Here is a 22,323-nt window from a genome sequence, read left to right as displayed (position 1 = left end):
GGTTCCGTCGCAGGGAGCTCAGTCCAAGAGCTGGCTCTGCGGCAGGATGAGGGGTGGTGTGGTTCTGACGCCCCGGCTTGGCTGCTCTTCTGTGTGGGTTTTACGCTCCTGCTCTTTGTAACCTTGAGTCCTGACTCTTGGTGCCTCTTTGTGTGTGTTAGTCGCTCAGTCGTGTCCCACGCTTTGCGATTTCATGGGCAGTAGCCCAGCAGGCTCCTCTGTCCATGGAGTTCTCCAGGCAGGGATACTGGAGTGGGTTGCCATTCCCTTCTCCAGGGGAGCTTCCTAACCCAGGGGTCGAACCTGGATCCCCTGCATTGCAAGCAGATTTTTTACCAACTGAGCCACCAAGCCCAGTTCCTCTTTTGGCCCTTCTCAAATAAAGCCTTCTCCTTCTCACAGCAGGTTCTGGACTCTGGGTTCTGGTAAAAAGGAACCCCTCCTGGAATCAGCAGTCCAGCAAGATCTGGAAATAGGGATCTGGGGTTTTTCTGTAGCAGCAGGAATCTACTGCTATGATCTGTTCTGGTTTTTTCAATCTTCCACTCTCGGGGTGGGTTGGGAAGGTAGGATATATTGCTGCCCCAGGGGGTGAGGGAGAGCCTACACCTCTTAGAATTTCTCCTGTTGCAAGAATTCTTTGCCTCAACTCAAAATCTGGCCACAGTTTATGCTTTTCTGCATCCCTTTCGGCAGTTAGACTAGCACCTGGCACATCATGGGTGCACTTCAGTCCAGTTCAGTTCAGTCGCTCAGTCGTGTCTGACTCTTTGCGACCCCATGAATCGCAGCATGCCAGGCCTCCCTGTCCATCACCAACTCCCGGAGTTCACTCAGATTCACGTCCATCGAGTCAGTGATACCATCCAGCCATCTCATCCTCTGTCGTCCCCTTCTCCTCCTGGCCTCAATGCCTCCCAGCATCAGAGTCTTTTCCAATGAGTCAACACTTCCCATAAGGTACCCAAAGTACTGGAGTTTCAGCTTTAGCATCATTCTTTCCAAAGAACACCTAGGACTGATCTCCTTCAGAATGGACTGATTGTATCACCTTGCAATCCAAGAGACTCTCAAGAGTCTTCTCCAACACCACAGTTCAAAAGCATCAATTCTTTCGCGCTCAGCTTTCTTCAGAGTCCAACTCTCACATCGATACATGACCACTGGAAAAACCATAGCCTTGACTAGACGGACCTTTGTCGGCAAAGTAACGTCTCTGCTTTTGAATATGCTCTCTAGGTTGGTCATAGGTGCACTTAGTAGATTATTGACTAATTGTTCCATTTTTTCGACTCTAGTGTCCTCCTCCTTAAATCTCAAAGATCCCAGCCCAGCAGCCGATTCTCCCCCTGCCCAGTTTTCATATAAAGAAAGACTTTGAAAAAGCTTTAAAAGCACTTTGCCAAAGGTCCCACATTTAAGAAACTACAGAACTGATGCTCAATCCCAGACCCGTCTGATTCTACCACCATGGCATACCACCCTTCCTCCTCCATGTGATCTGTTTCTCTCGTTCATTTCTTGGTCTGCAGTCAGACCTTTTTCTTATACCTCTGGTGGCAGAGATGGCATTACATCTGGAGCAATTGGTGGCTCCCCTGGTGTCTCAGATGGTAAAGAATCTGCCTGCAGTGCAGGAGGCACTGGGTTCAGTCCCTGGACCAGGAGGGTCCCCTGGAAAAGGGAATGGCAATGCACTCCAGTATTTTTGCCTGGAGAATCCCATGGACAGAGAATCCTGGCGGGCTACAGTCCATGGGGTCGAAAAAGAGTCAGACACGGCTGAGCAACTAACGCTTTCGCTTTTACTGGAACAATTTAGGTAAAAGTTATGGATATGTCAGCAATGATGGACAGTAAAAAATCGAGGGAGACATTTTAGAGTTGGGAGGGAGACTTCTCTTTCCAGGAAAGGAAGAACACAGCTACTGAGGTGGTGGCCCTGTATATGTTCATTTCTTACAAATGAGTTCAACTGCTACAGACAGCACTCCACATCTCAGACAGTCATTGCGGTCCCTGTCGCCAGCTGTGCTGTACAGCTCTCTCTTCAGAGTTGCAGCCTTGGTGGCCTGTGACATTGTATTAACAGAAGGTTTTAATTGAGATGCAGCCAGGCTGAGCATTCTCATCGTGGTCACCAAGACACTGAAATGAGGTGGGCCTAGGGTGAAATGGTCATCGATCTTGAAGAGACTACTTTATTCTAGGAGGAGTTCAGAAGGTGAAATAAATAAGCAGTTTCAGACCCACTGCAAAATCTGCTGCTCTCCCCACTTCAGTTGGAATAATTGAAGAGACTGTGAGATGAGGAATCCTTTTCCAGTTTTCCCCCACACAACCAGCTTTCCACTGAGCATCTTCAAAGAGTCTCACCCCTTCCTTAGTTTCAAAGATGGGTTTCTTTTTAAATTGACAAAATTGTCTTCTTTCTAATATAGTAGACTGACTTAAATGGAAACATGACAATTTACTGTTGTGTAATTTGCTATTGTTGGCCCGCTATTTTGTAATAAATGCTAACAGTAGACTGCTTTATCCTGGTGGTTCAACATTAGTCAACAAGAGAAGTACTGGAGGAAACCCCTTGTCCCAAATCAAGATATCATTGAACCAGTTTGTAACGTGAATTGGGTATTTGGGCAGGAGAAGGAAATGGCAACCCACTCCAGTGTTCTTGCCTGGAGAATCCTGGGGGCAACGGAGTCTGGCGGGCTTCCGTCTCTGGGGTCGCACAGAGTCAGACACGACTGAAGCGACTTAGCAGCAGCAGCAGCAGCAGAGAGAGTTTATTTTTATTTTATTTTATTTATATTTTGAGAGAGAAAGTTTATTTTTAAAGTCTGAGTAACCAGTGAGTGGGCTTCTCAGGTGGCTCAGTGGTAGAGAATCTGCCTGCCAACACTGAAGACCCATGTTTGATCCCTGGATTGGGAAGATCCCCTGGAGAAGGAAATGGCGATCCACTCCAGTATTCTTGCCGAGGAAATCCTATGAACAGAGGAGCATGGAGGGCTACAGTGCATTGGGTCACAAAAAAGTCAGACATGACTTAGTGACTAAACAACAACAATAGATATGTTCACCCTTCAAAGTCTGATTCTGTGATTAGGCTATACCAACCAAAGGGGCCACACTCACTGGAAAAGACCCTGATGCTGGGAAAGACTAACGGCAGGAGGAGAAAGGGGGACAGGGATTGAGATAATTGGATGGACTTAGTGGACATGAGTTTGAGCCAACTCTGGGAGATGGTGAAGGACACGGAGGTCTGGCGTGCTGCAGTCCATGGGGTCACAAAGAGTCAGACACGACTTAGCAACTAGACAACAGCCACACAAGGGGGCAGTAAATTAACAAATCCAAATTCATGAAAGTATCACCCATTTGCCAAAATCATTTTCTTTTCTCCTTTTTCTTTTAAGATTTCACTTCTAGAATCAGAAATAAATAAATAAAACGTGATAGCTAAAAGAAATTTTAAAGCTTACCTGATTTATGCCGTCATTTTATATCCAAAGTGGCTTGAGTTCAGTCACAACTAGATACCCTGCCACAACCCAGCATTGGCTCTTCTGCACCAAGTTGCTTCCTTTATCCACTCTAAGCATTTATAGAGCATTTATCAAGCATCTGCAGGATATGCTAAGTCGCTTCAGTCATGTCTGACTCTGTGCGACCCCATAGATGGCAACCTGCCAGGCTACCCCGTCCCTGGAATTCTCCAGGCAAGAACGCTGGAGTGGGTTGCCATTTCCTTCTCCAATGCATGAAAGCGAAAAGTGAAAGGGAAGTCGCTCAGTCGTGTCTGACTCTCAGCGACCCCATGGACTGCAGCCTTCCAGGCTCCTCGGTCCATGGGATTTTCCAGGCAAGAGTACGGGAGTGGGGTGCCATTGGATAACAGATCCTAATCTAAAACCAGTGAAGATGCAATTAAGAGCAAAGCATAGTATTTCCTTTAATGAAAAGGCAATTCTGGCTTTACCCGTGGTGTGAATTCTCAAATGAGGGAGGGTTTCTGTGGCCTGTGTCTTGTTTTCTATAAGAAGGTCAGAGAACTTCCCTGGGCCTCATGACCTTCTTGGGGCGATATGCCTATGGAGGGACCTTGTCGAGGACATAAATGAAAATTGCTTCCATGACCCAAGGGGCAAACCCCTTCTCTAGGAATTTAATTCAGGACTAATTTTCTTCTCAAATAGATGCAGCTCAAGAACCATGAGCTAATAGTGGTTGTCTCATAATAAAACCTGGAGTCCTGAGGGACCCATAATGTAAAAAATGGATATTGTCACCTAGAGGACAAGTGAAGAGGCAGGTCTGAAAAGTGACCTCAGGATCTGGGTGCCCCCCATGGGGGGCAGGGTAGAGGAGCTGTGTCTTTAATCTCTTTCCAGAGAGCCCGAATGTGGAAGGCAGCTCACACTTTGGGCTGCATCTACATTTGATTGGTTATATCTGCTTGAGGGCAGGGACCGGGTCTTATGTTTCACTCTTATTCTTCTTCGCTGCCCCTCACCCTCCTTCCCTCCCACACAGAGCTCAGCATGAAGCCTGGCACCACCCCTGGCTTTTGGGAGTGTCTGTTGAATGAACATCTTGGCTGAGAGCAGTTTGGGGATCCACCATTTCTGATTAAGGGGAAATATCTCTCTCCTTTTCCCCTGCTCATGACCAGGTGCACATACTGCTCTGATGATGATTCAATCCTCATGAATCATTAGCTGAAGCCGTAATGGGGATGACACAATTTAAGGCCAAGTGGGAGCCTTCTTTAGCAGAGCTGACTGAAGACACCCTTTGGAACACATTTCAGGCCTTCCCTGGTCATTGGGTGGATTTGCTGCTATATCCTCAGGCTCAAAAAAGACCTGCTGTGCCGAGTCATATGTTCATCTGCCACCTCCTATGTGCCTGGCCCTGTACTGGATGCCAGGGATCACAGTGGTGGGCGAAAACAGGCCACTCCTTGCCTCCATTTAGTTTATGGTCTACAAGGGGAGGGGCTTCCCTGGTGGTTCAGGGGTAAAGAATCCGCCTGTCAATGCAGGAGACGCAGGTTCAGTTTCTGGGTCAGCAAGATCCCCTGGAGAAAGAAATGGCAACCCTCTCCAGTATTCTTGCCTGGGAAATCCCATGGACAGAGGAGCCTGGCAGGCTGCAGTGCATGGGGTCACAAGAGAGTGGGACACGACTTGGCGACTAAACAACCACAACAACTGCTAAGGAAGACAGGCCTTAATCAAGCAATGCCATGAACATTTCTTCACTATGATGGTAAATGTAACCGAGGGTGGGGCTCAGTGATGTGCGTGTGTAAAATGGGAGCTTCTGACATTGGCTCGGAGAAGACTTCAAGGTCTGAAGAAGAACACAGGCATTTAACTGGGTTTGAGCAGAAAAGGAGCATTGCAGACAAAGAGAAAAACATGGCAAAGGCTGCATAGCTGTGGCTGACAGCTCAGTAAGGTCCCAGGCAGCAGGTAGTGAAAGAATCCCAGAGAGGAGAGGAGTGGACCGAAAACTGGACACAGAGGCTTGGGGGTAATTTTGTTCCTTGTCCTGAAAACAATTAGATGCTATTGACGGTTATGGGAAGTGGACGGGAGAAAACTTGGGTGTGAAAAGTTCCCTCTGGACCTGTGATGGCTTGTGGGTGTGATGAGCCTAAAGCCAAAACCAAATACCAAGTGAATCCTCAAGGACACCAGCTTGGCCAGCAGCCCGGGGCATGTGTGTGAGAGAGCCCACCGCTAACCAGCTGTTCACCCAGCTGCCATCTGCGAACATCAGGAGATGGGATGCTTTGGGGCAGCTTTGAGGGGAACATGGAGGGGCCCAGGCCCGGCTCCGCACAGCCTCAGACAGTTTCCACATGTTCTGTGCCCAGTACATCTCACAAGACTTCTACATCACATGTATTAATTATTATTGCCCTATTTTGTGGAAGAGGAAACTGAAGCTCAGATGACTTCGTCAACATCACAGAATAAGACAGAACTGAGCTTGCATCTCACCTCTGCCTCCTGTGAGCCTGGAGTGGTCCCCCTTTCTCTCAAGGACCCCGCCCCCTGCAGTCCTGGGGGCAAGATGGAGTATCTGCTCTGAGCTGGGCCCCAGTGAGGTCCAAGAGGCTGACTGTCATCCTTGGGTGGCCTCTCTCCCTCCGCAGCAGTACCTGCCCCAGAGCCAGAGGCTATGGTCCCCACCTACCTGCCCAGGGCCCAGCACTTCCTACTGCCTGGAGAGGAGGGGGTGTCCCCTGTGAAGGACAGGTGTTTTCCCCGCTTTTGTCCCTGACAGTGGGTACCCACTCCCTGTGAGCCTGCTCTGGCCTGGACCAGCTTTGATGATGAGGACTGAGGCTCCTGTGAGCACAGTGCAAGGCAGGAGTGCGTGGGGAGGAACAAGCAGAACCACGGGCCAGATGGGCAGATCCTTCCCAGAACCTGGTGGAGGAGGCGAGTTGCAGCTCCATTTCTGTGCAGAAGGCCAGGCAGACTCAGCAAGTGCAGGAGAGGCAGCGTCCACTGGCCAAGCTGGGTTTGACACCAGTGCCCTCACCCTCCTTAGAAGTACAGCCTTATTGTTGTTGTTCAGTTGCTAAGTCACATTCGACTCTTTGCAATCCCATGAACTGCAGCATGCCAGGCTTCCCTGTCCTTCCCTATCTCCCTGAGTTTGCTCAAACTCTTGTCTATTGAGTCAGTGATGCCATCCAACCATCTCATCCTTTGTCACCCCCTTCTCCTCTTGCCCTCAATATTTCCCAGCAGCAGGGTCTTTTCCAATGATACAACCTGGAGCCACTTACTTAACGCAGAGCGATGACCCTCTAGTCCTAAATGTGTTGAAAGACCAGCCGAAGCAGCACAAGAGAAGGACCTGCCTAGGACCTCACTCCCTGATAGTCTCTCAGGAACCATTGCTTTACTGGCAGAACCTGGAGAGGTTGATTTCTGAGCCAGGTCATCCAGGAGAGGCTTCTGGCTAATTCCAGCAGAGGTGAGGGGAGATGACCATGGAAGCAGAATTGCCATATTTCAGGGGTGCAATAGATAAGACTCTGTCGTACCGCTCATCACATGACAGGCCAATACATCGAGAGAGAAGTTGTTGAGACAAGGAATAGTGACTTCATTTGGAGAGCAGCTGACCCAGAAGATGGTGAACTCCAGTCCCTAAGAACCATCTTGCCCAGTTGGGATGTTAACTTATTTTATAGAACAAAGAAGGGGAGGTGAGAAGGTAAAGTAAAAAAAGGCGATAGGTTGTTGCAAATATTTCCTGGTTCCAGCCAGACTCCAGGGAGGATGTGTTAATTTCTTCTTTCCTGCATCCTTTCACAGGTGGGCCTGGTCAGGATGTTTCCTGTGAGCTTAAACAAAAGTATTTTAGCTTAACTCTCAGGCATGGGAGGCAGCTTCCTGGAGGTGGGACATTATGTATACTTTAAGGTGGCTCAGTGGTTAAAAAAAAAAAAAAAAAAATCTGCCAGCCAATGCAGGAGATGCAGATCCAGATTCGATTCTGGGGTTGGGAGGATCCCCTGGAGAAGGAAATGGCAATCCCCTCCAGTATTCTCGCCTAGGAAATCCCTCAGACAGAGGAGACTGGCGGGTTGCAGTCCGTGAGATCACAGAGTGGGACATGACTTAGCAACTGACAACATTCCTTTAGTGATGAGCTTGTGGCCAAAGCAATAGAATATAAAGGTTAAAGGTAAAAAAATAGATCCAATACGAAGTCAGATTTGTTCTTCCCTACTACCACTCCATCCTTGGGGAGGGGATTCTGTTTATGGGTTCATAAGCCAGACAATATAGGCTTCTGACATTTGAGAACAAAGGAAAACAGAACTGACCTGAGCAAGGACTTTTCCAAAGGGACTGTGTCTGGTGAGAGACTGGATGGCAGGCCTCTCCATGACAGTGAGCCGCAGAGTGGTCCAAGAATACTCTTCTGTTCTTTGATCCCATCGTGAGCCCTATTTCAAGCAGATTAATGGACAGATATCTATTCTGAGGTATGAGGGCTGCCCAGCAGCAGCCCAGAGCTGGAGAGAGACTGCCCTCTTCAGCGTCCTGTGACCACTCCCCCATAACAGCAGGTCTGCGGTCAGCTGTCACAGTGGGTCAAGGCTTTGCTTGTGAAAACCTCCCCCGCCTAAAGGTTGGACGGAGAGCTTCTAGGGGACCTGAATCCTCCATCAAATTGAGGCAGGCCCCAGTGACTCCGAGAGAGAAGGGAGGATTCTCATGGGAAATATTCCAATGTTTTCTCGGAACTCAGTACAACTTCTAGAAGGATGAGCTAGACACACGGATAGCAGCTAGGGCTGGAGCAGGGAATAGAAGCACTATGTTTTGACGTCATTTTTTTTGTTTTGACGCAGCCACCTGTGTTGCACTGGGGGTAGTTGGGGGTTGGGGGAACACTGGCATATTCAGTATGAGATATCTGGGCTTCACTCACCATCTCTTAAGGGGACAACCCATTTAATATTCACAACTGCATAGTTCATTGAAAAGATGGAAATGTGGGACATCAGCCCGCTCTCTGTAAGGAAAACCTCTGCTGTGGCTTTGGAGTAGGCTGATTAATTTGTGACAAGTCTCCCTTTGTCCCCCTGGGGAGAGGCAGCGTCCTCGGAGCATTTCCTGGTTTTGCTCCTCTTCTGCACATTGGTTAGTTCTGAGTAAGGATGTGGAGTACAGCGGGATACAGTCTAGATTTGTGTAATCCCCAAAGTTTTGGACTCTGAGGCCTTTCTTCAGCTATGATGAAGAGCAGTGAATTGTCACCACCTGTATATTAGGGTGGGGGAAGGGAGCTGCACACTAAATTATCATAAAGTTTCAAACTCATAAGATCATTCGCATAACTTTCGCTTGTGGCTCTATGCACTTGTGTTGTGCTTAGTTGCTCAGTCACGTCCAACTCTTTGTGACCCTATGGACTGTAGCCCGCCAGGCTCCTCTGTCCATGGGATTCTCCAGGCAAGAATACTGGAGTGGGTTGCCACGCCCTCCTCTAGGGGATCTTTCAAACCCAGGTCTCCCTCATTGCAGGTGGATTCTTTACCAGTTGAGCCACTAGGGAAGCCCAAGAATATTGCAATGGATAGCCTATTCATTCTCCAGGGGATCATCCCAACCCAGGAATTGAACCGGGATCTCCTGCATTGCAGGTGGATTCTTTACCAACTGAGTTACCATATCATAGTGCAATTTTATACTTATATAGTTGTATGATTAGTGTCTAGGTCTCCCATGATTATAAATATATATTTTTTCTACTTTGGCCACCACCCAACACAGTGCTTGACATGTAGTAACTGCTCAGTAAATATTTGTTGCATTAAAGAATGAATGAATCATAAAAAAATATCCCCCAGGAGCATTCTGATGATTGTCATGTAGTACATACGTCCTGCCAGGAGGTGGCGATAAATACACAGTATTAGCAGGATGAAAGCTAAGGATTACATAATACAACAAATTCGTTTGGTTCATCAGATGTGGATTTAGCTTTGTTTCTTCAGCTAATACTTGGTTAGGGCTTCCGAGGTGGCTCAGTGGTAAAGAATCCACCTGCCAATGAAGGAGATGCAAGAGATGTGGGGTCAATCCCTGGGTTGGGAAGATTCCCTGGAGAAGGAAATGGCAACCCACTCCAGTACTCTTGCCTGGGAAGTCCCATGGACACAGGAGCCTGGCGGGCTACCGTCCATGAGGTCGCAAAGACTCAAACACAACTGAGAGACTGAGTACACACACACAATACTTGATTAAGAGAAACAGAAAGATGTAGCAGAAATGACCCGACAGATACGCATTCAAATCCTGCCTCTATCATAGCCAGCCAGGCACATGAGCAACGGCCTTGACATTTCAAGCTTGTCCACAAGGAGTTTGTGATGGCAGAGTGTTCAGAGTACAATGCAGAGTTTATGATCAGACTGTTCCAGGCGGATCAGGCAGATAAAATTTTTTTCCCCTAATTTTCTACCTTCTGTTTGTTATACAGTAGTTGGTCCCTCAGCATCCATGGGAATTGTTGGTTCTAGGACTCCAATACCAAAATCCCCAGATGCTCAGATTCCTTGTATAACCTGGCCTAGTACACTCAGCCCTCCATAGCTGGGGGTCCCAGAGAACCCAGGGACAGAGGGGCTACTTGGTGGTCCCACCTTCTGTTACTAGCTCTGAGCCCCCAGGTGAACCAAAGGGCTGTGGGCTACACAGGGGCAAGGACAAAAGAGAGCTGTAGAGAAGACTGCCTCCAGGGCAGCCTCACCCCCAGCCCAAGGAGCCTACTACTGGCCAGCTCAGACGCCCCCAGAATTAAGCCTAGGGTTCTGCTGGCCTGAACCTGGAGCAGACCCTGCTGCACCCCAAACCCTGCTTCACAAAGGAGCCTTCTCCTGGGTATCCTCAGCAGGACAGGCTGCCCCACTGATGCCAAACCCCAAAGAATGCCTCGGGGAAGCACACCACACAGCTTCTGGGGTCAGAAGAATTCCTGGCTGGGAGCCTGGGTTCCCATTAAGCAGGCGTTATTAACTGGCCATTTGCAGCTGCCTCCCTGGCTTCCCAGGTGGCTCAGTGGTAGAGAATCTGCCTCCCAATGCAGGAGATGCAGATGTAGATTCAGCCCCTGGCTTGGGAAGATCCCCTGGAGGAGGAAATGGCAACCCACTCCAGTCTTCTTCCCTGGGAAATCCCATGGACAGAGGAGCCTGGTGGGCTACAGTCCATGGAGTCTCAAAGAGTCAGGCACAACCCGGCGACTAAACAGAATAATCTGTTGTTTACTAGCTACCCAATCCGTGGTAGTTTTTTATGGCAATCTAAGGGCTTCCCAGATAGCCCTAGCGGTAAAGTAGCTGCCTGGCAATACAGGAGATGTGAGAAACTCTGGTTTGAGCCCTGGGTTGTGAGGATTCCCTGGAGGAGAGCATGGCAACCCACTCCAGTATTCTTGCCTGGAGAATTCCGTGAACAGAGGAGCCTGGTGGGCTACAGTCCGTAGGGCTGCAAAGAGTCGGACATGACTGAAATGACTTAGTATGCACGCACAAAGACACAAGTGAAATATATAAAACTATATATATATAAATTTTCAACTTCCAAGTTTTTTTATTATATTAAAAGATTTGGATTATTAATAACAAAAATTATTTCTACATCAATATTTAATGCAGGAGTTGATGCACAATACATTGAATTTTTAAAATACCCTTCAAGCAATAATACTCTCCAAATACTTGTACTTCTCAGGCAGTGTTTTCCTCTGAGAGAAGTAGATATGAGTTCAAGACCCTGATTTCTTCCTACAGAAATTGAAGGGAGTATGGCTTCATTTTTTCTGTTATGACCCATCCAGAGTTGAATTATTTCATCAAAAGAAGGATCATTCCCCTGATTCAAAAAACTTGAAGTACTCAGAAAATGATAAGATGAATTTTCTAAAGGAAACAACCACTCCAGATATCTGAGGGCTCTTCATCACACACTCCGTTCCTCCAGAGAAAACGTGTTGGCTGTAAAAGTCAGTAAACAGACCTTCAGCAAGACACATGCAACTTTTATAGCTCAAAATTTACCATTGATTTTTTTTCTGAAGGCCTTCCAGATCTAAATTAATTTTTAATACACTGACTTAAGATGCCCAGCTATTTTCAGATAAAAATATCAGATAGCCTTTAACTTAAAAGGATGCTATGAGATATAAAATGGGTAAAGCATTGCACCACCAGAAACCTACAGGGATGGAAAAAAATTAGACCCAGTGGCCTCATGTCACTGGATGCAGAAAGGCTGATGGATAAAAATCCCTAGGGAGACCTTGGACTCCACCAAGGGGCTCAGTGTGCTCTGTTTTTAGATTATTATATTTCTCAGGTACAGGCTCTGCTCAAGACCCCTGAACACAGACGACACATTAGCAAACAGCACCCCCTTAGAGAGAGAGGAAGACCGCCCAGGCAGAGGGCACATATGATACTTAGAGTAAGAAATAAACATACTTGATCTTAGTCCTCGGTTCTCTTGGAATCTCTGGAGAGATCAGTGTCCGCATGCATGTTCAGTCATATCCAACTCTTTGCGGCCCCATGGACTGTAGCCTGCCAGGCTCCTCTGTCCATGGGATTTTCCTGGGAAGAATACTGGAGTGGGTTGCCATTTCCTTCTTTAGTGTCTATTGTATGTTAATGAGTGGTGGTTGGGTCCCAGTCGCTTCAGGAGTGGGGCAGCACTGGAGGCGGGCAGCTGGTCCCAGAAAGACAAGGGGCAGATTAGAGAACTGGAACTTCCAGCCCAAGCGAGACCTCCAGTGGAGACAGGGTGTCTGGAGATTGAGTTCAATCATCAATGGCCAATGATTTAATCGATCATGCTTGCATAATGAAACTGCCATAAAAACCCCTTAAACTATGGGGTTCCAAGAACTTCCAGGCTGACGAAAGCATTCCGGGGCTGGGAGAGTGGGGCAACCTGCACTGGGAGCTCCATGCATCCCTTGCAGTACTCTATGCATCTCCTCCGGTGGATTGCATCCTTTATAATAAACTGGTGAAGTGAAGTGAAGTGAAAGTCGCTCAGTTGTGTCCGGCTCTTTGCGACCCCATGGGCTATGCAGTCCATGGAACTCTCCAGACCAGAATACTGGAGTGGATAGCCTATCCCTTCTCCAGGAGATCTTCCCAACCCAGGGATCAAACCCAGGTCTCCCTCATTGCATGGAGATTCTTTACCAGCTGAGCCACCAGGGAAGCCCAAGAATACTGGAGTGGGTAGCCTGTCCCTTCTCCAGCGGATCTTCCTGACTCAGGAATCAAACTGGGGTCTCCTGCATTGCAGGTGGATTCTTTACCAGCTGAGCTATTAGGGAAACCCCAACAAACTGGTAATAGTAAACAAAGCGCCTTTCAGAATTTTGTGAGTCAGCAAATTCTCCAACCTGAGGAGGGAGCCGTAGGAACCCTTTCACTTCATAGCACGTCTCTCATAGGTACAGGGGGCAACCTGAGGCTTGTGACTGGCACCTAGGGTGGGGGCACTCTTTCCAGACTGATCCTTCCCTTCTGGTGGTGGTGTTGGTGGTTTAGTTGCTCAGTCGTGTCCAACTCTTGCAATTCCATGGATTGTAGCTCACCAGGCTCCACTGTCCATGGGGTTCTCCAGGCGAGAATACTGGAGTGGGTTGCCATTTCCTTCTCCAGAGGATCTTCCCCACCCAGGACCCGAACCCAGGTCTCCTACATTGCAGGCAGATTCTTTACCAACTGAGCTATGAGGGAAGCCCCCAGTAACTCCAGGCCATTAGGGTCAGAAGTGGATTGACCTGTAGGACACCCAGCTGCGATACAGCCAGTCGGAAAATTGGTTGTTGTGAGGAGAAAAAAATAGAACAACCTCCCAACTCCTCCCCCCTAGGGGTGTTATAAGTGTTATGAATAATGAACAGTTCAGAATATACTAGGCTTATAGTTACAGAATGAGTTGTTTGACTAGAAAAGAAGAGATGGTCAAGTTTTTATTTTCTAAGATTAATAAAATGATTGTTACTGTTCCATGCCACCAGGTTTAGGAGTAGCTTCTTAGACAACAAGGGCAAGCACCAGATCAGATACTGGCGTCTGGAAGTGGGAGCTACTGAAATGCAAATTGAAACCAGCTCTCCCCAGCCCCACCGCCGGGAATGCTTGTCTCATCCCTGGGCCTCCTGTATTCGCCCCTTTCATGAAATGCTTGTCTTTTGCTTCTGGAGGGAGATTTCCTACCATCCAATGTGCTTCTCAGTGTAGGGACAGTGGGTAGCAGGGCTTCGCGGGTCCCAGGTCTGGATGTACAGTGAGAAAGAGGACGCAGTCAGAGAGGGCATGATGCCAGCCATCTGTGTGTGGCCAGCCTGACCCACCTAGCAAGTGGCAGCACCCACACCAGAGTATGAATGCCACAGCATCCTTAGGAATCTGCTTTGGACTTTGTATTTGGTGGAATTCTTCAGCCAGGAACACATATGCACCTTCTCTGGTTTAAAACAGCATGTGGCTTGTTTTTGTTCGGGGGTGGGATGAGGTTTGCTTGCTAGTTTCCTGTGCTCCACCTGGAGAATGTCTTTTCCTTTTTTTAAATATTTTTATCAGAGTATAGTTGCTTTACCATGTTGTGTTAGTTTCTACTATACAGCAAAGAGAATCAGCCATGTATATACATATATACGTATATGGAGGATATCCTTTAGCTTTGCTGGGGCAGAGGATCAGGTATCAGAGCTCCCTGCGGTGTGTGCTAGGCCCAGACGTGTGTCCACCGCCACGGTCTCTGTGGTCTTCCCACTTTGGGGGTCTGCACCCTCCTCCTCCTGCGTCCCTCTCCTGTCTCCTGCAACACCCTGTGGGCTCTGAGAAGACACCTATTTATGAATCTCAGAAATAAGCCCAGTCATGTTCTATTTTTAGTGAGTCTTAAATGCCCTGCAAAATAAGAGTTTCTAGAAAAAGGAGTTGAACGCTGGCCCAGCACCCAGGGGGACCATGGTGGGCTGGGGACTGGGAGCCACTGGCGGGAGGTCAGGGTCACCTCGCTCAGGCCCCACGGGCAGTGAACCTGGATGATCACACCCAGAGAAATGTGGGAGTCCAGGTCACACTGCCCTGTGCAGGAGAGAAGTCAGCTGGCTGCCCCTGTCCTAGACCCTGAGGGAGAATGACCAGAAAGGCCGCAGAGGAGGAATTCTAGCAGCCCTGATGCAGGTCCCACCCACCTCAAAGCCCAGTGTCTCCAGCCTCACCCTCAGGAAAGAGCGAGGAGCCTGGGAGTGAGGACGCATGGGGAGACCGCTTCCCTGTGCCCGTCCTTAACCTTGAGTGTTGGGCCAAACCTTGTCCACACGGGCGAGCCTGAACCCTCGCCCCTGGGAGGGCTGGGAGAACCCCGGGCCAGCGTGTGGCAGTGGGCTTTCACTTCAGGGCCTGCGCTTCTTCCCCTCCTGACAGGTGACCTTGTGTGTTCTGCTCTGTAGTTCTTCCCATACGGAGATGCCTCCAAGTTTGCCCAGCACGCCTTCCGCACCTTCGACAAGAACGGGGACGGCACCATCGACTTCCGAGAGTTCATCTGCGCGCTGTCCATCACCTCCAGGGGCAGCTTTGAGCAGAAGCTGAACTGGGCTTTCAACATGTACGACCTGGACGGGGACGGCAAGATCACCCGAGTGGAGATGCTAGAGATCATCGAGGTGAGGTCCCCGGGTGTTCTCAGGGCCTGGGCTGCTGCCGGCACAAAGGCAGAGCTTGGGAAGAGGCTCCCTGGGCACAGGCCTATGGCAGGTCCCCTTCTTCCCCACCAGGAGCCCTGGTAGGCTTGAATCCTCTGTCCTGTCCCCTCCCTCCACGCTGGATAATGTCTCAGCTCCAAGCTGCTGGGTTATGACTGTCAACCACATTTCAACCAGCCATGCTCTCACTGTGAGATCTTCCACCAACACAAGCCTAGAGGGTGAGAAGGATGGTATCAGGATCCAGCTTCTCTGGCTCTTGGCTTAGCTCTGCCCTGCTGGACGCCACTCTCTTCCTCAAGCCAGCTTCCCTGCGGTGGGCACAAGATGCTGACTGTGGTCCCGTTTCCCATCATTCCACGTCAACAAGCATCTTCCTCAGTTGCCTATGCAAATGTCCCAGGACCCCCTCCCCACTGCTGCAACCTCAGTCTTCAACACTGCTCCTTACACACTGAGTGTGAGATACCTGGGCCTTGGTTTTCCTGGAAAACACAGCCTCACATCAGGGCCTTGATATCCTTGCCCTCTGCCCAGGACTGCCCTCCAGGTCCCCTCATTCCTCTCGGGGCTGCCCCCTCATCTCATTGGCAGGCATTCCTCACTGAACTCACATCCCTCTAGCCCTGGGCCATCTAATCCCTTACCAACATTTTTATTTTTGTCACAGATTTTATCACTGCCCTAAATCACCTGATATAATAGAATGCAAGCTACATGTACAGAGAGGGCCATACTCTCTCACTGCTGTATCCCCCAGCCTAGAACAGTCCGGGAGCCTGCCGGGCACTCACCCGCTGATGAACGAGTCAGTGCCTCTTCACTCACTCACTGTCTTAGCTCGCGTGTCCACCTCTGTGCTGACAAGGTGACCCAAAAAGGGAAGTGCACTGCCGCAGACAGGACCAAGTGTCTCATCCTGGAGCTGGGGCAAGGCCCTGTCCAGACCACAGGGCTGAGATTCGGGGCGGGGGGCGGAGGGGTGGATCCACAAAGCAAAGCCAAGGGGTGATGGCGAGAAACAGTAGCCAAAACCCAAGTGACCCAGATGCCCGCTCTGCTATGCTGACTCTCCTCCCTCTGGGGCCGCTCGCTAGCACAGTCAGCTCTGGCCTCTGGAGCCCTGCCTTCCACTCACCCCACCTGCCCCAGCATCTTTAGTCCCTTCTCTGCCTTTAGTACCCACTTCCCTTCCCAAGTAAACTGGGAGACCCAATAAGGTTCAGGCATGGAGTTGGCTATAGGGCGTTGAGTACCAAATCATCAATGTCTTTATGAAAAAATGATAATAAACCTACCCCTCAAGACTGTGGTAACGATTAAGCACCTGGCACACTTTCTCTCAGGCTTCCCTGGTAACTCGGTGGTAAAGAATCTGCCTGCCAAGGCAGGAGACGCAGGTTCGATCCCAGGGTCGGGAAGATCTGCTGGAGAAGGAAATGGCAACTCACTCCAGTATTCTTGCCTGGGAAATCCCATGGACAGAAGAGCCCGGTGGACTACAGTCCAGGGGGGTCACAAGGAGTTGGACACGACTGAGCGACTAAACAACACTTCCCGTCACGTAGGAAACGCCCAGTACATGGCAGTTCACTGTCGAGGCTCTGTCTCCCTTGGAAATATCATCCACTTCGACTCTCAGCTCCTTTCCTTCTTCATGCTCCCTCTGCACGTGGCTCCCTATCTCCTTCTCTAGTATTTTCTCCAGCTTCTAGCCCTCTGCACTTGCACCCTGGCACCCCTTCCTGCCTCCAGGTTCCTTTTTGCTGAGTCACGTTTTCAGAACCAAGGTATCAGTAATTGATAGAGCCTTTACATCCTCTCTGTACTTCAGGAGCTGCTCATTCATTTAGCCAAAAGTCTACAGAGAGGTTCCTCCATGCCATGCACAGCTGTGCACACAGATCCGGCTGTCCAGCTGACATCCATTCGCTTGCATGTCCGCTGCAGCCTCACTGTCCAGGGCTGCTCACCCTTGAAAAATCACCACTGGCCACTTTGGCCTCTACCATGCTTTCCACCTGGGCTCTTCACCTTTTCCTTCAGGGCTCTGGGCCCATCCAAATCTTCTTTACTCTTTAAGGTCTAGGTTGTTTCGCCATCATCCTAATCCAATTATAGAACGTTTTTATTCTCCCAATAGGATCCCTTATACCCATGGGTATCCCTAGATTTTGGAAACTACCTTTCTACTTTTTCTTTATGGATTTGTCTCCCTGAACATTTCATATAAGTGGAATCTTGCAATATACGTTTGGCCTTTTATACCTGGCACTTTTTTGGACATTTATCTCTGCTGTAGCAGCTGTCAGTATTTCATTCCTTTCTGTTGCTAAAATCACATTCAGTTGTATGGATGTGTCATATTTTATTTATCTCTTTGCCAGTTGAGTATTTGTGCTGTTTCACTTTTGGGCTATTATTGAAATTGCTGCTATATGTTTACCTACAAGTCTTTGTGTAAAAGAGCATTTCTTTTTTTAAGGCACTTTCCTAAAAATGAAACTCGTTTCTACCTTTAATTCCCATTTTGAGAATTCCATGTGTGCAGTTTAATGGAAAATGGAATCATCTTACTCTGTTCTTTCACTCACGAAGAGCGTCCCTGACTCGCAGATCTCCCTCAGCTAACTTCTTTCAGGGCTTAGTTTTACTGGCGCACCTCTCTTGCTTTCTTGACAGATTGTAAGTCCCTTATCAGTTGGGACCACTGATTACGGTCCATTTCATCTGGGACCACTTCATCTTTCCCTAGATCTTCCAGGAGTAGAGCTTGTTGATTACCATCTGACTTCAAACTCAGAAGCTTTCAAACTGAGCTTCTCGTTTTCCTTCCTAAACCTTCCTGATCATCATTCTTGGTCTCACCACAACTCTTTTCACTCACTTCCTCCAGCCAGAAAAATTAGGAGTCACACAAAATTCTTCTCTATCCCATTAGTCATGAGACTCACACCGATTTGATTACACCACTCTCTTATTTAAAAGCATTTAAGGAGTCCCTTGAAGTAAATTTAAACTCTTTACCCCCATCCTAGGTGAACTTTATGATCTATTTCTTGTCTTCCCAAGGCTATCTACAAAATGGTGGGCACAGTGATCATGATGAAAATGAATGAGGATGGCCTCACGCCCGAGCAACGAGTAGACAAGATTTTCAGCAAGATGGATAAGAACAAAGATGACCAGATTACACTGGATGAATTCAAAGAAGCTGCCAAGAGCGACCCTTCCATTGTGCTGCTTCTCCAGTGCGACATTCAGAAATGAGCAGAGGTCAATGTTATGGACTGCACAAGAGTATCAATGTTCCATTCAGTCTGCAGCTATTCACACACGCACACGCGCGCACACACACCACACACACACACACACCACACACAAATATCGCTTGGACTACCTGTAAATGGACTTGCTTCTTGTGTTTGAAACACTTGTGTGCATGAGAATGTCATTTGCTAATGAATTTTAAAAGCATATATTATAAAACAGACAACCTGCCACAATGTGATATGTGTAATATCATTTCATAAAAAACCTTCCTCCTCCAAAGCCTTGGCAGAAACGTGCTGCAAAGAGTTCTATGATTTCTTGTTCATGTTTTGCTAATGCTTGTGTCTCCTTGATTACATGATGTTAGTAGCACTGAGACCCCCACGGTAATGTAACTGAATTTTAAGCTGTGTCACCATTCTCCTGTAAAATAGTACTAGACAGACACACCGAGGAGATCTCGACTCCTCTGTGTGGTCCACACACAAGAGCTTGTATTATCAGTGAATATAAATGTACGACATTTGCATGCCTTTTAGGTTTGCCTTAATTCTTACCTCATTTGCACCCTATCAACCTGGAAAGAGCTGTGTTGGAATTAATGCAGTATAAACCTTACAAACTCTGCTAAATGACTCATAAATATATCTATCTATAATATGCATATACTCAAAGATATTATTTATTGAAAGTAAAGAAAAAAAGATGGATGTGTATTGATTTCTGCTTGAATTTTCAAAGGCTTCCAAAGAGGTGGCAATAGATGTCCCAAATAAATTTATAATATTTGACTTTTCCCCTCAGTTCTCATTTCATAATTTTAAATTGGAAACAGATGTTTCATGATCATCCAGGGTCAGTAGCAACAAACTTACTAAATTTCCCTTTGAACACACAACTTGGGAATTCAAAGACTAGTGACAACCAACGGGAAAAAAGCGACTTCTTGATACTTCATCCTGGCCCTCAGAAGAGGGAAAATTAATATGGCATGTCAAGTTTAAACATAAAACTTGCTCATTCTCAAAAAATGCTCACTATATGACAATACATGCTATCTCAGTGTGACTGTGTGTTATGTTTTACACAACTATGTGTTATGTTCTACACAACACACTGAGAAGCGTCCTCTGAAAGATGCTGCCAGAAAAGGGGCCTTCTGTCTTGCCAAATCATAAACGTACTCATGGTTTTAAGGATGTAACAAAATCCTGACCGTTTTGAGCTTGAGGGAGGAAGGCAGAGATTCCATGAAGAGCCCTAGGGGTGGGTTTGCATTTTCAGAGCAAGCGTGGATGAGACTAGTTTCTTTCTCCAGGACCATCCAGTAGAACTTGCTGGAATGGTGGAAACTTCTGCACTGGTTGTGTGTGACTCTGGAGCACTTCAAGTTCAGCTAATATGACTGGCAAACTGAATTTTTCATTTTATTTTAATTAATTTACATTTGATTTGCCCCATGTAGCGAGTTGTCATCGTATCAGACAGTACAGTGCTCAACTGTTCACTTTTTATGGACTGTCTTTTTTCCTAAATATTCGTCCCTTGTCTGTCTTAGGATCCTTAAGTGAGACCAGAGACCAGGGCCTGACGATTCCATTCATCTGTTCAGCAAGAAACGGAGTGAGCAAAACTCCCCACAAACTCTCAGGAGGCCAGCAGTACCTGACCTTGCCAGACCACACTTCCGCCCCCAGAGAGAACAGTCCCAAGGGCTCATAGGACTTCTGGGTGCACTTAACCCTGTGCTTGGTGAGTCCAGAGTGGAGGCAGGGGGAGACGCGGTCATTCAGAGCCACCGGTACTCTCTCCTCTGATTGGGTGAAGTCGAGGTGGAGGGTCGAGGAACTGGGAAGACACCTTAGAAAGGCACTTGGTGAAATCAAGCTCGAGTCAATGAATTCTTAGCAAATTTTGACTGATTACCTATAACACACCCAACACCATTCTTCTGGGGAGGGAGAGACAGTAACCACACACACTCACACAAACTTCCAATTGTAAGAACTCTGAAGAAAAGCACAGCAGCTGAAGACAGATGGAAAACGATGGGGTGCAGCAGTGGTTTTGCTCTAAGCTGGTTAGGTGGCACTGCTGTGAGAGCCAAGCGAAGGAAGTAGCCACAGGGGTGTTCGGGGAAACAAACTCTCCAGGGTCTTCCCTGGTGGTCTAGCAGTTACGTCTCTACATTTCCACCATAGGGGCACGGGTTTGATCCGTGCTCAGGGAGCTAAGATCCCGCATGGAACTAAGATCCCCCGTGCCCCTTGGTGCAGCCAAACAAACAAGAACAAGAGCAAAACACACACCCTCCAGCAGACTCAGTTCAGTTCAGTTCAGTCACTCAGTCGTGTGTGACTCTTTGTGACCCCATGAACTGTAGCACACCAGGCCTCCCTGTCCATCACCAACTCCCGGATTTTACTCAAACTCATGTCCATCAAGCCAGTGATGCCATCCAACCATCTCATTCTCTGTCGTCCCCTTCTCCTCCTGCCCTTAATCTTTCCCAGCATCAGGGTCTTTTCGGATGAGTTGGTTCTTCGCATCAGGGGGCCAAAGGATTGGAGTTTCAGCTTCAGCATCAGTCCTTCCAGTGAATATTCAGGACTTATTTCCTTAAGGATTGACTGGTTGGAGCTCCTTGCAGTCCAAGAGTCTTCTCCAACACCACAGTTCAAAAGCATCAATTCTTTTGCCCTCAGCTTTCTTTAAACTCCAACTCTCACATCCACATGTGACTACTGGAAAAACCATAGCTTTGACTAGACGGACTTTTGTTGGCAAAGTAATGTCTCTGCTTTTTAATATGCTGTCTAGGTTGGTCATAACTTTGCTTCCAAGGAGCAAGTGTCTTTTAATTTCATGGCTGCAGTCACCATCTGCAGTGATTTTGGAGCCCCCCAAAATAAAGTCACTCACTGTTTCCATTGTTTCCCCATCTATTTGCAATGAAATGATGAGACCGGATGCCATGATCTTATTTTCCCAGCAGACTCGCTGGGAAATAAATAAAATGTAGAAATTGGGCCAGCGAGTGAACGTCTTATTATTTGTTTCAGTCCTCACTGCTCTGCTAGTGTAGACTGTTGCAGGGGCTGAGAGCAGTCTGGCAGTATTGGTTAGAATAAGTGCACATATGCCCTCTGACCCAACATCCCTACTCCTGGGTATGTTGCCCAAGATGCTCTCACAGGAGTCTGTATGGGGACTTTTCCAAGCACGTCCATGACAACTCTGTTTCTGGTGTGGGGATTGGAGGCGACTAGTGTTTGTGATTAGAAGACTAGGTAAGTAAGACGTGGTACATTCACCCTATGGCCTACTCACCTTCAGCTGGGAGCCGATGTCCACACGTGGGTTTTTACAATGCTGAAGGGGAGAAAAAGCAACAGTGAAATCTGTCGCACAGTACAATACAAACAAATGAAGCATCCATTCTCACAAAAGAACACTAAAGGCACATAAAATAAAAGGAAATATCACATTAGAGTTGAGGGGTGTACCACAACATTTTATCCTCTCCAAGCTGTGATGGCTTAAAATAGAAATCATCATCTTAACATTCCTCACAGCTACTGTGGGTCGGGAATTTGAGAAGGTTCACCTGAATGTTTCTGGTTGGGGGTTGCTCATGCAGTTGCAGTCACATGATAGTTTGAGCTGAAACAGGTCCCTGGAGCAGGCTGGAGTGGAGAGGGCCTCTCTCCTCTTCCAGCCTCAGAGCGTCTCCAGTCTGTGCTTCCTCACAGCATGGCA

General features: G+C 47.9%; 1 protein-coding gene across 1 annotated transcript in view; it reads left to right on the top strand.

The window, feature by feature from the left end:
• VSNL1 (visinin like 1) overlaps positions 1 to 19,366 on the top strand; it is a 125,272-nt gene extending 105,906 nt beyond the window's left edge. The window contains exons 3-4 of the mRNA XM_005686987.3: positions 15,037 to 15,252; positions 18,364 to 19,366. Of these exons, the coding sequence (XP_005687044.1) occupies positions 15,037 to 15,252; positions 18,364 to 18,561 (414 nt within the window). The 3' untranslated portion in view covers positions 18,562 to 19,366. The remainder of the gene's footprint in view (positions 1 to 15,036; positions 15,253 to 18,363) is intronic.

The sequence above is a fragment of the Capra hircus genome, chromosome 11 (genome assembly GCF_001704415.2).
Source record: "Capra hircus breed San Clemente chromosome 11, ASM170441v1, whole genome shotgun sequence".
In the NCBI taxonomy this organism is placed as follows: Eukaryota; Metazoa; Chordata; class Mammalia; order Artiodactyla; family Bovidae; genus Capra; species Capra hircus.
The sequence above is the reverse complement of the archived record's forward strand: the minus strand, read 5'-3'. Positions and strand labels throughout refer to the sequence as shown.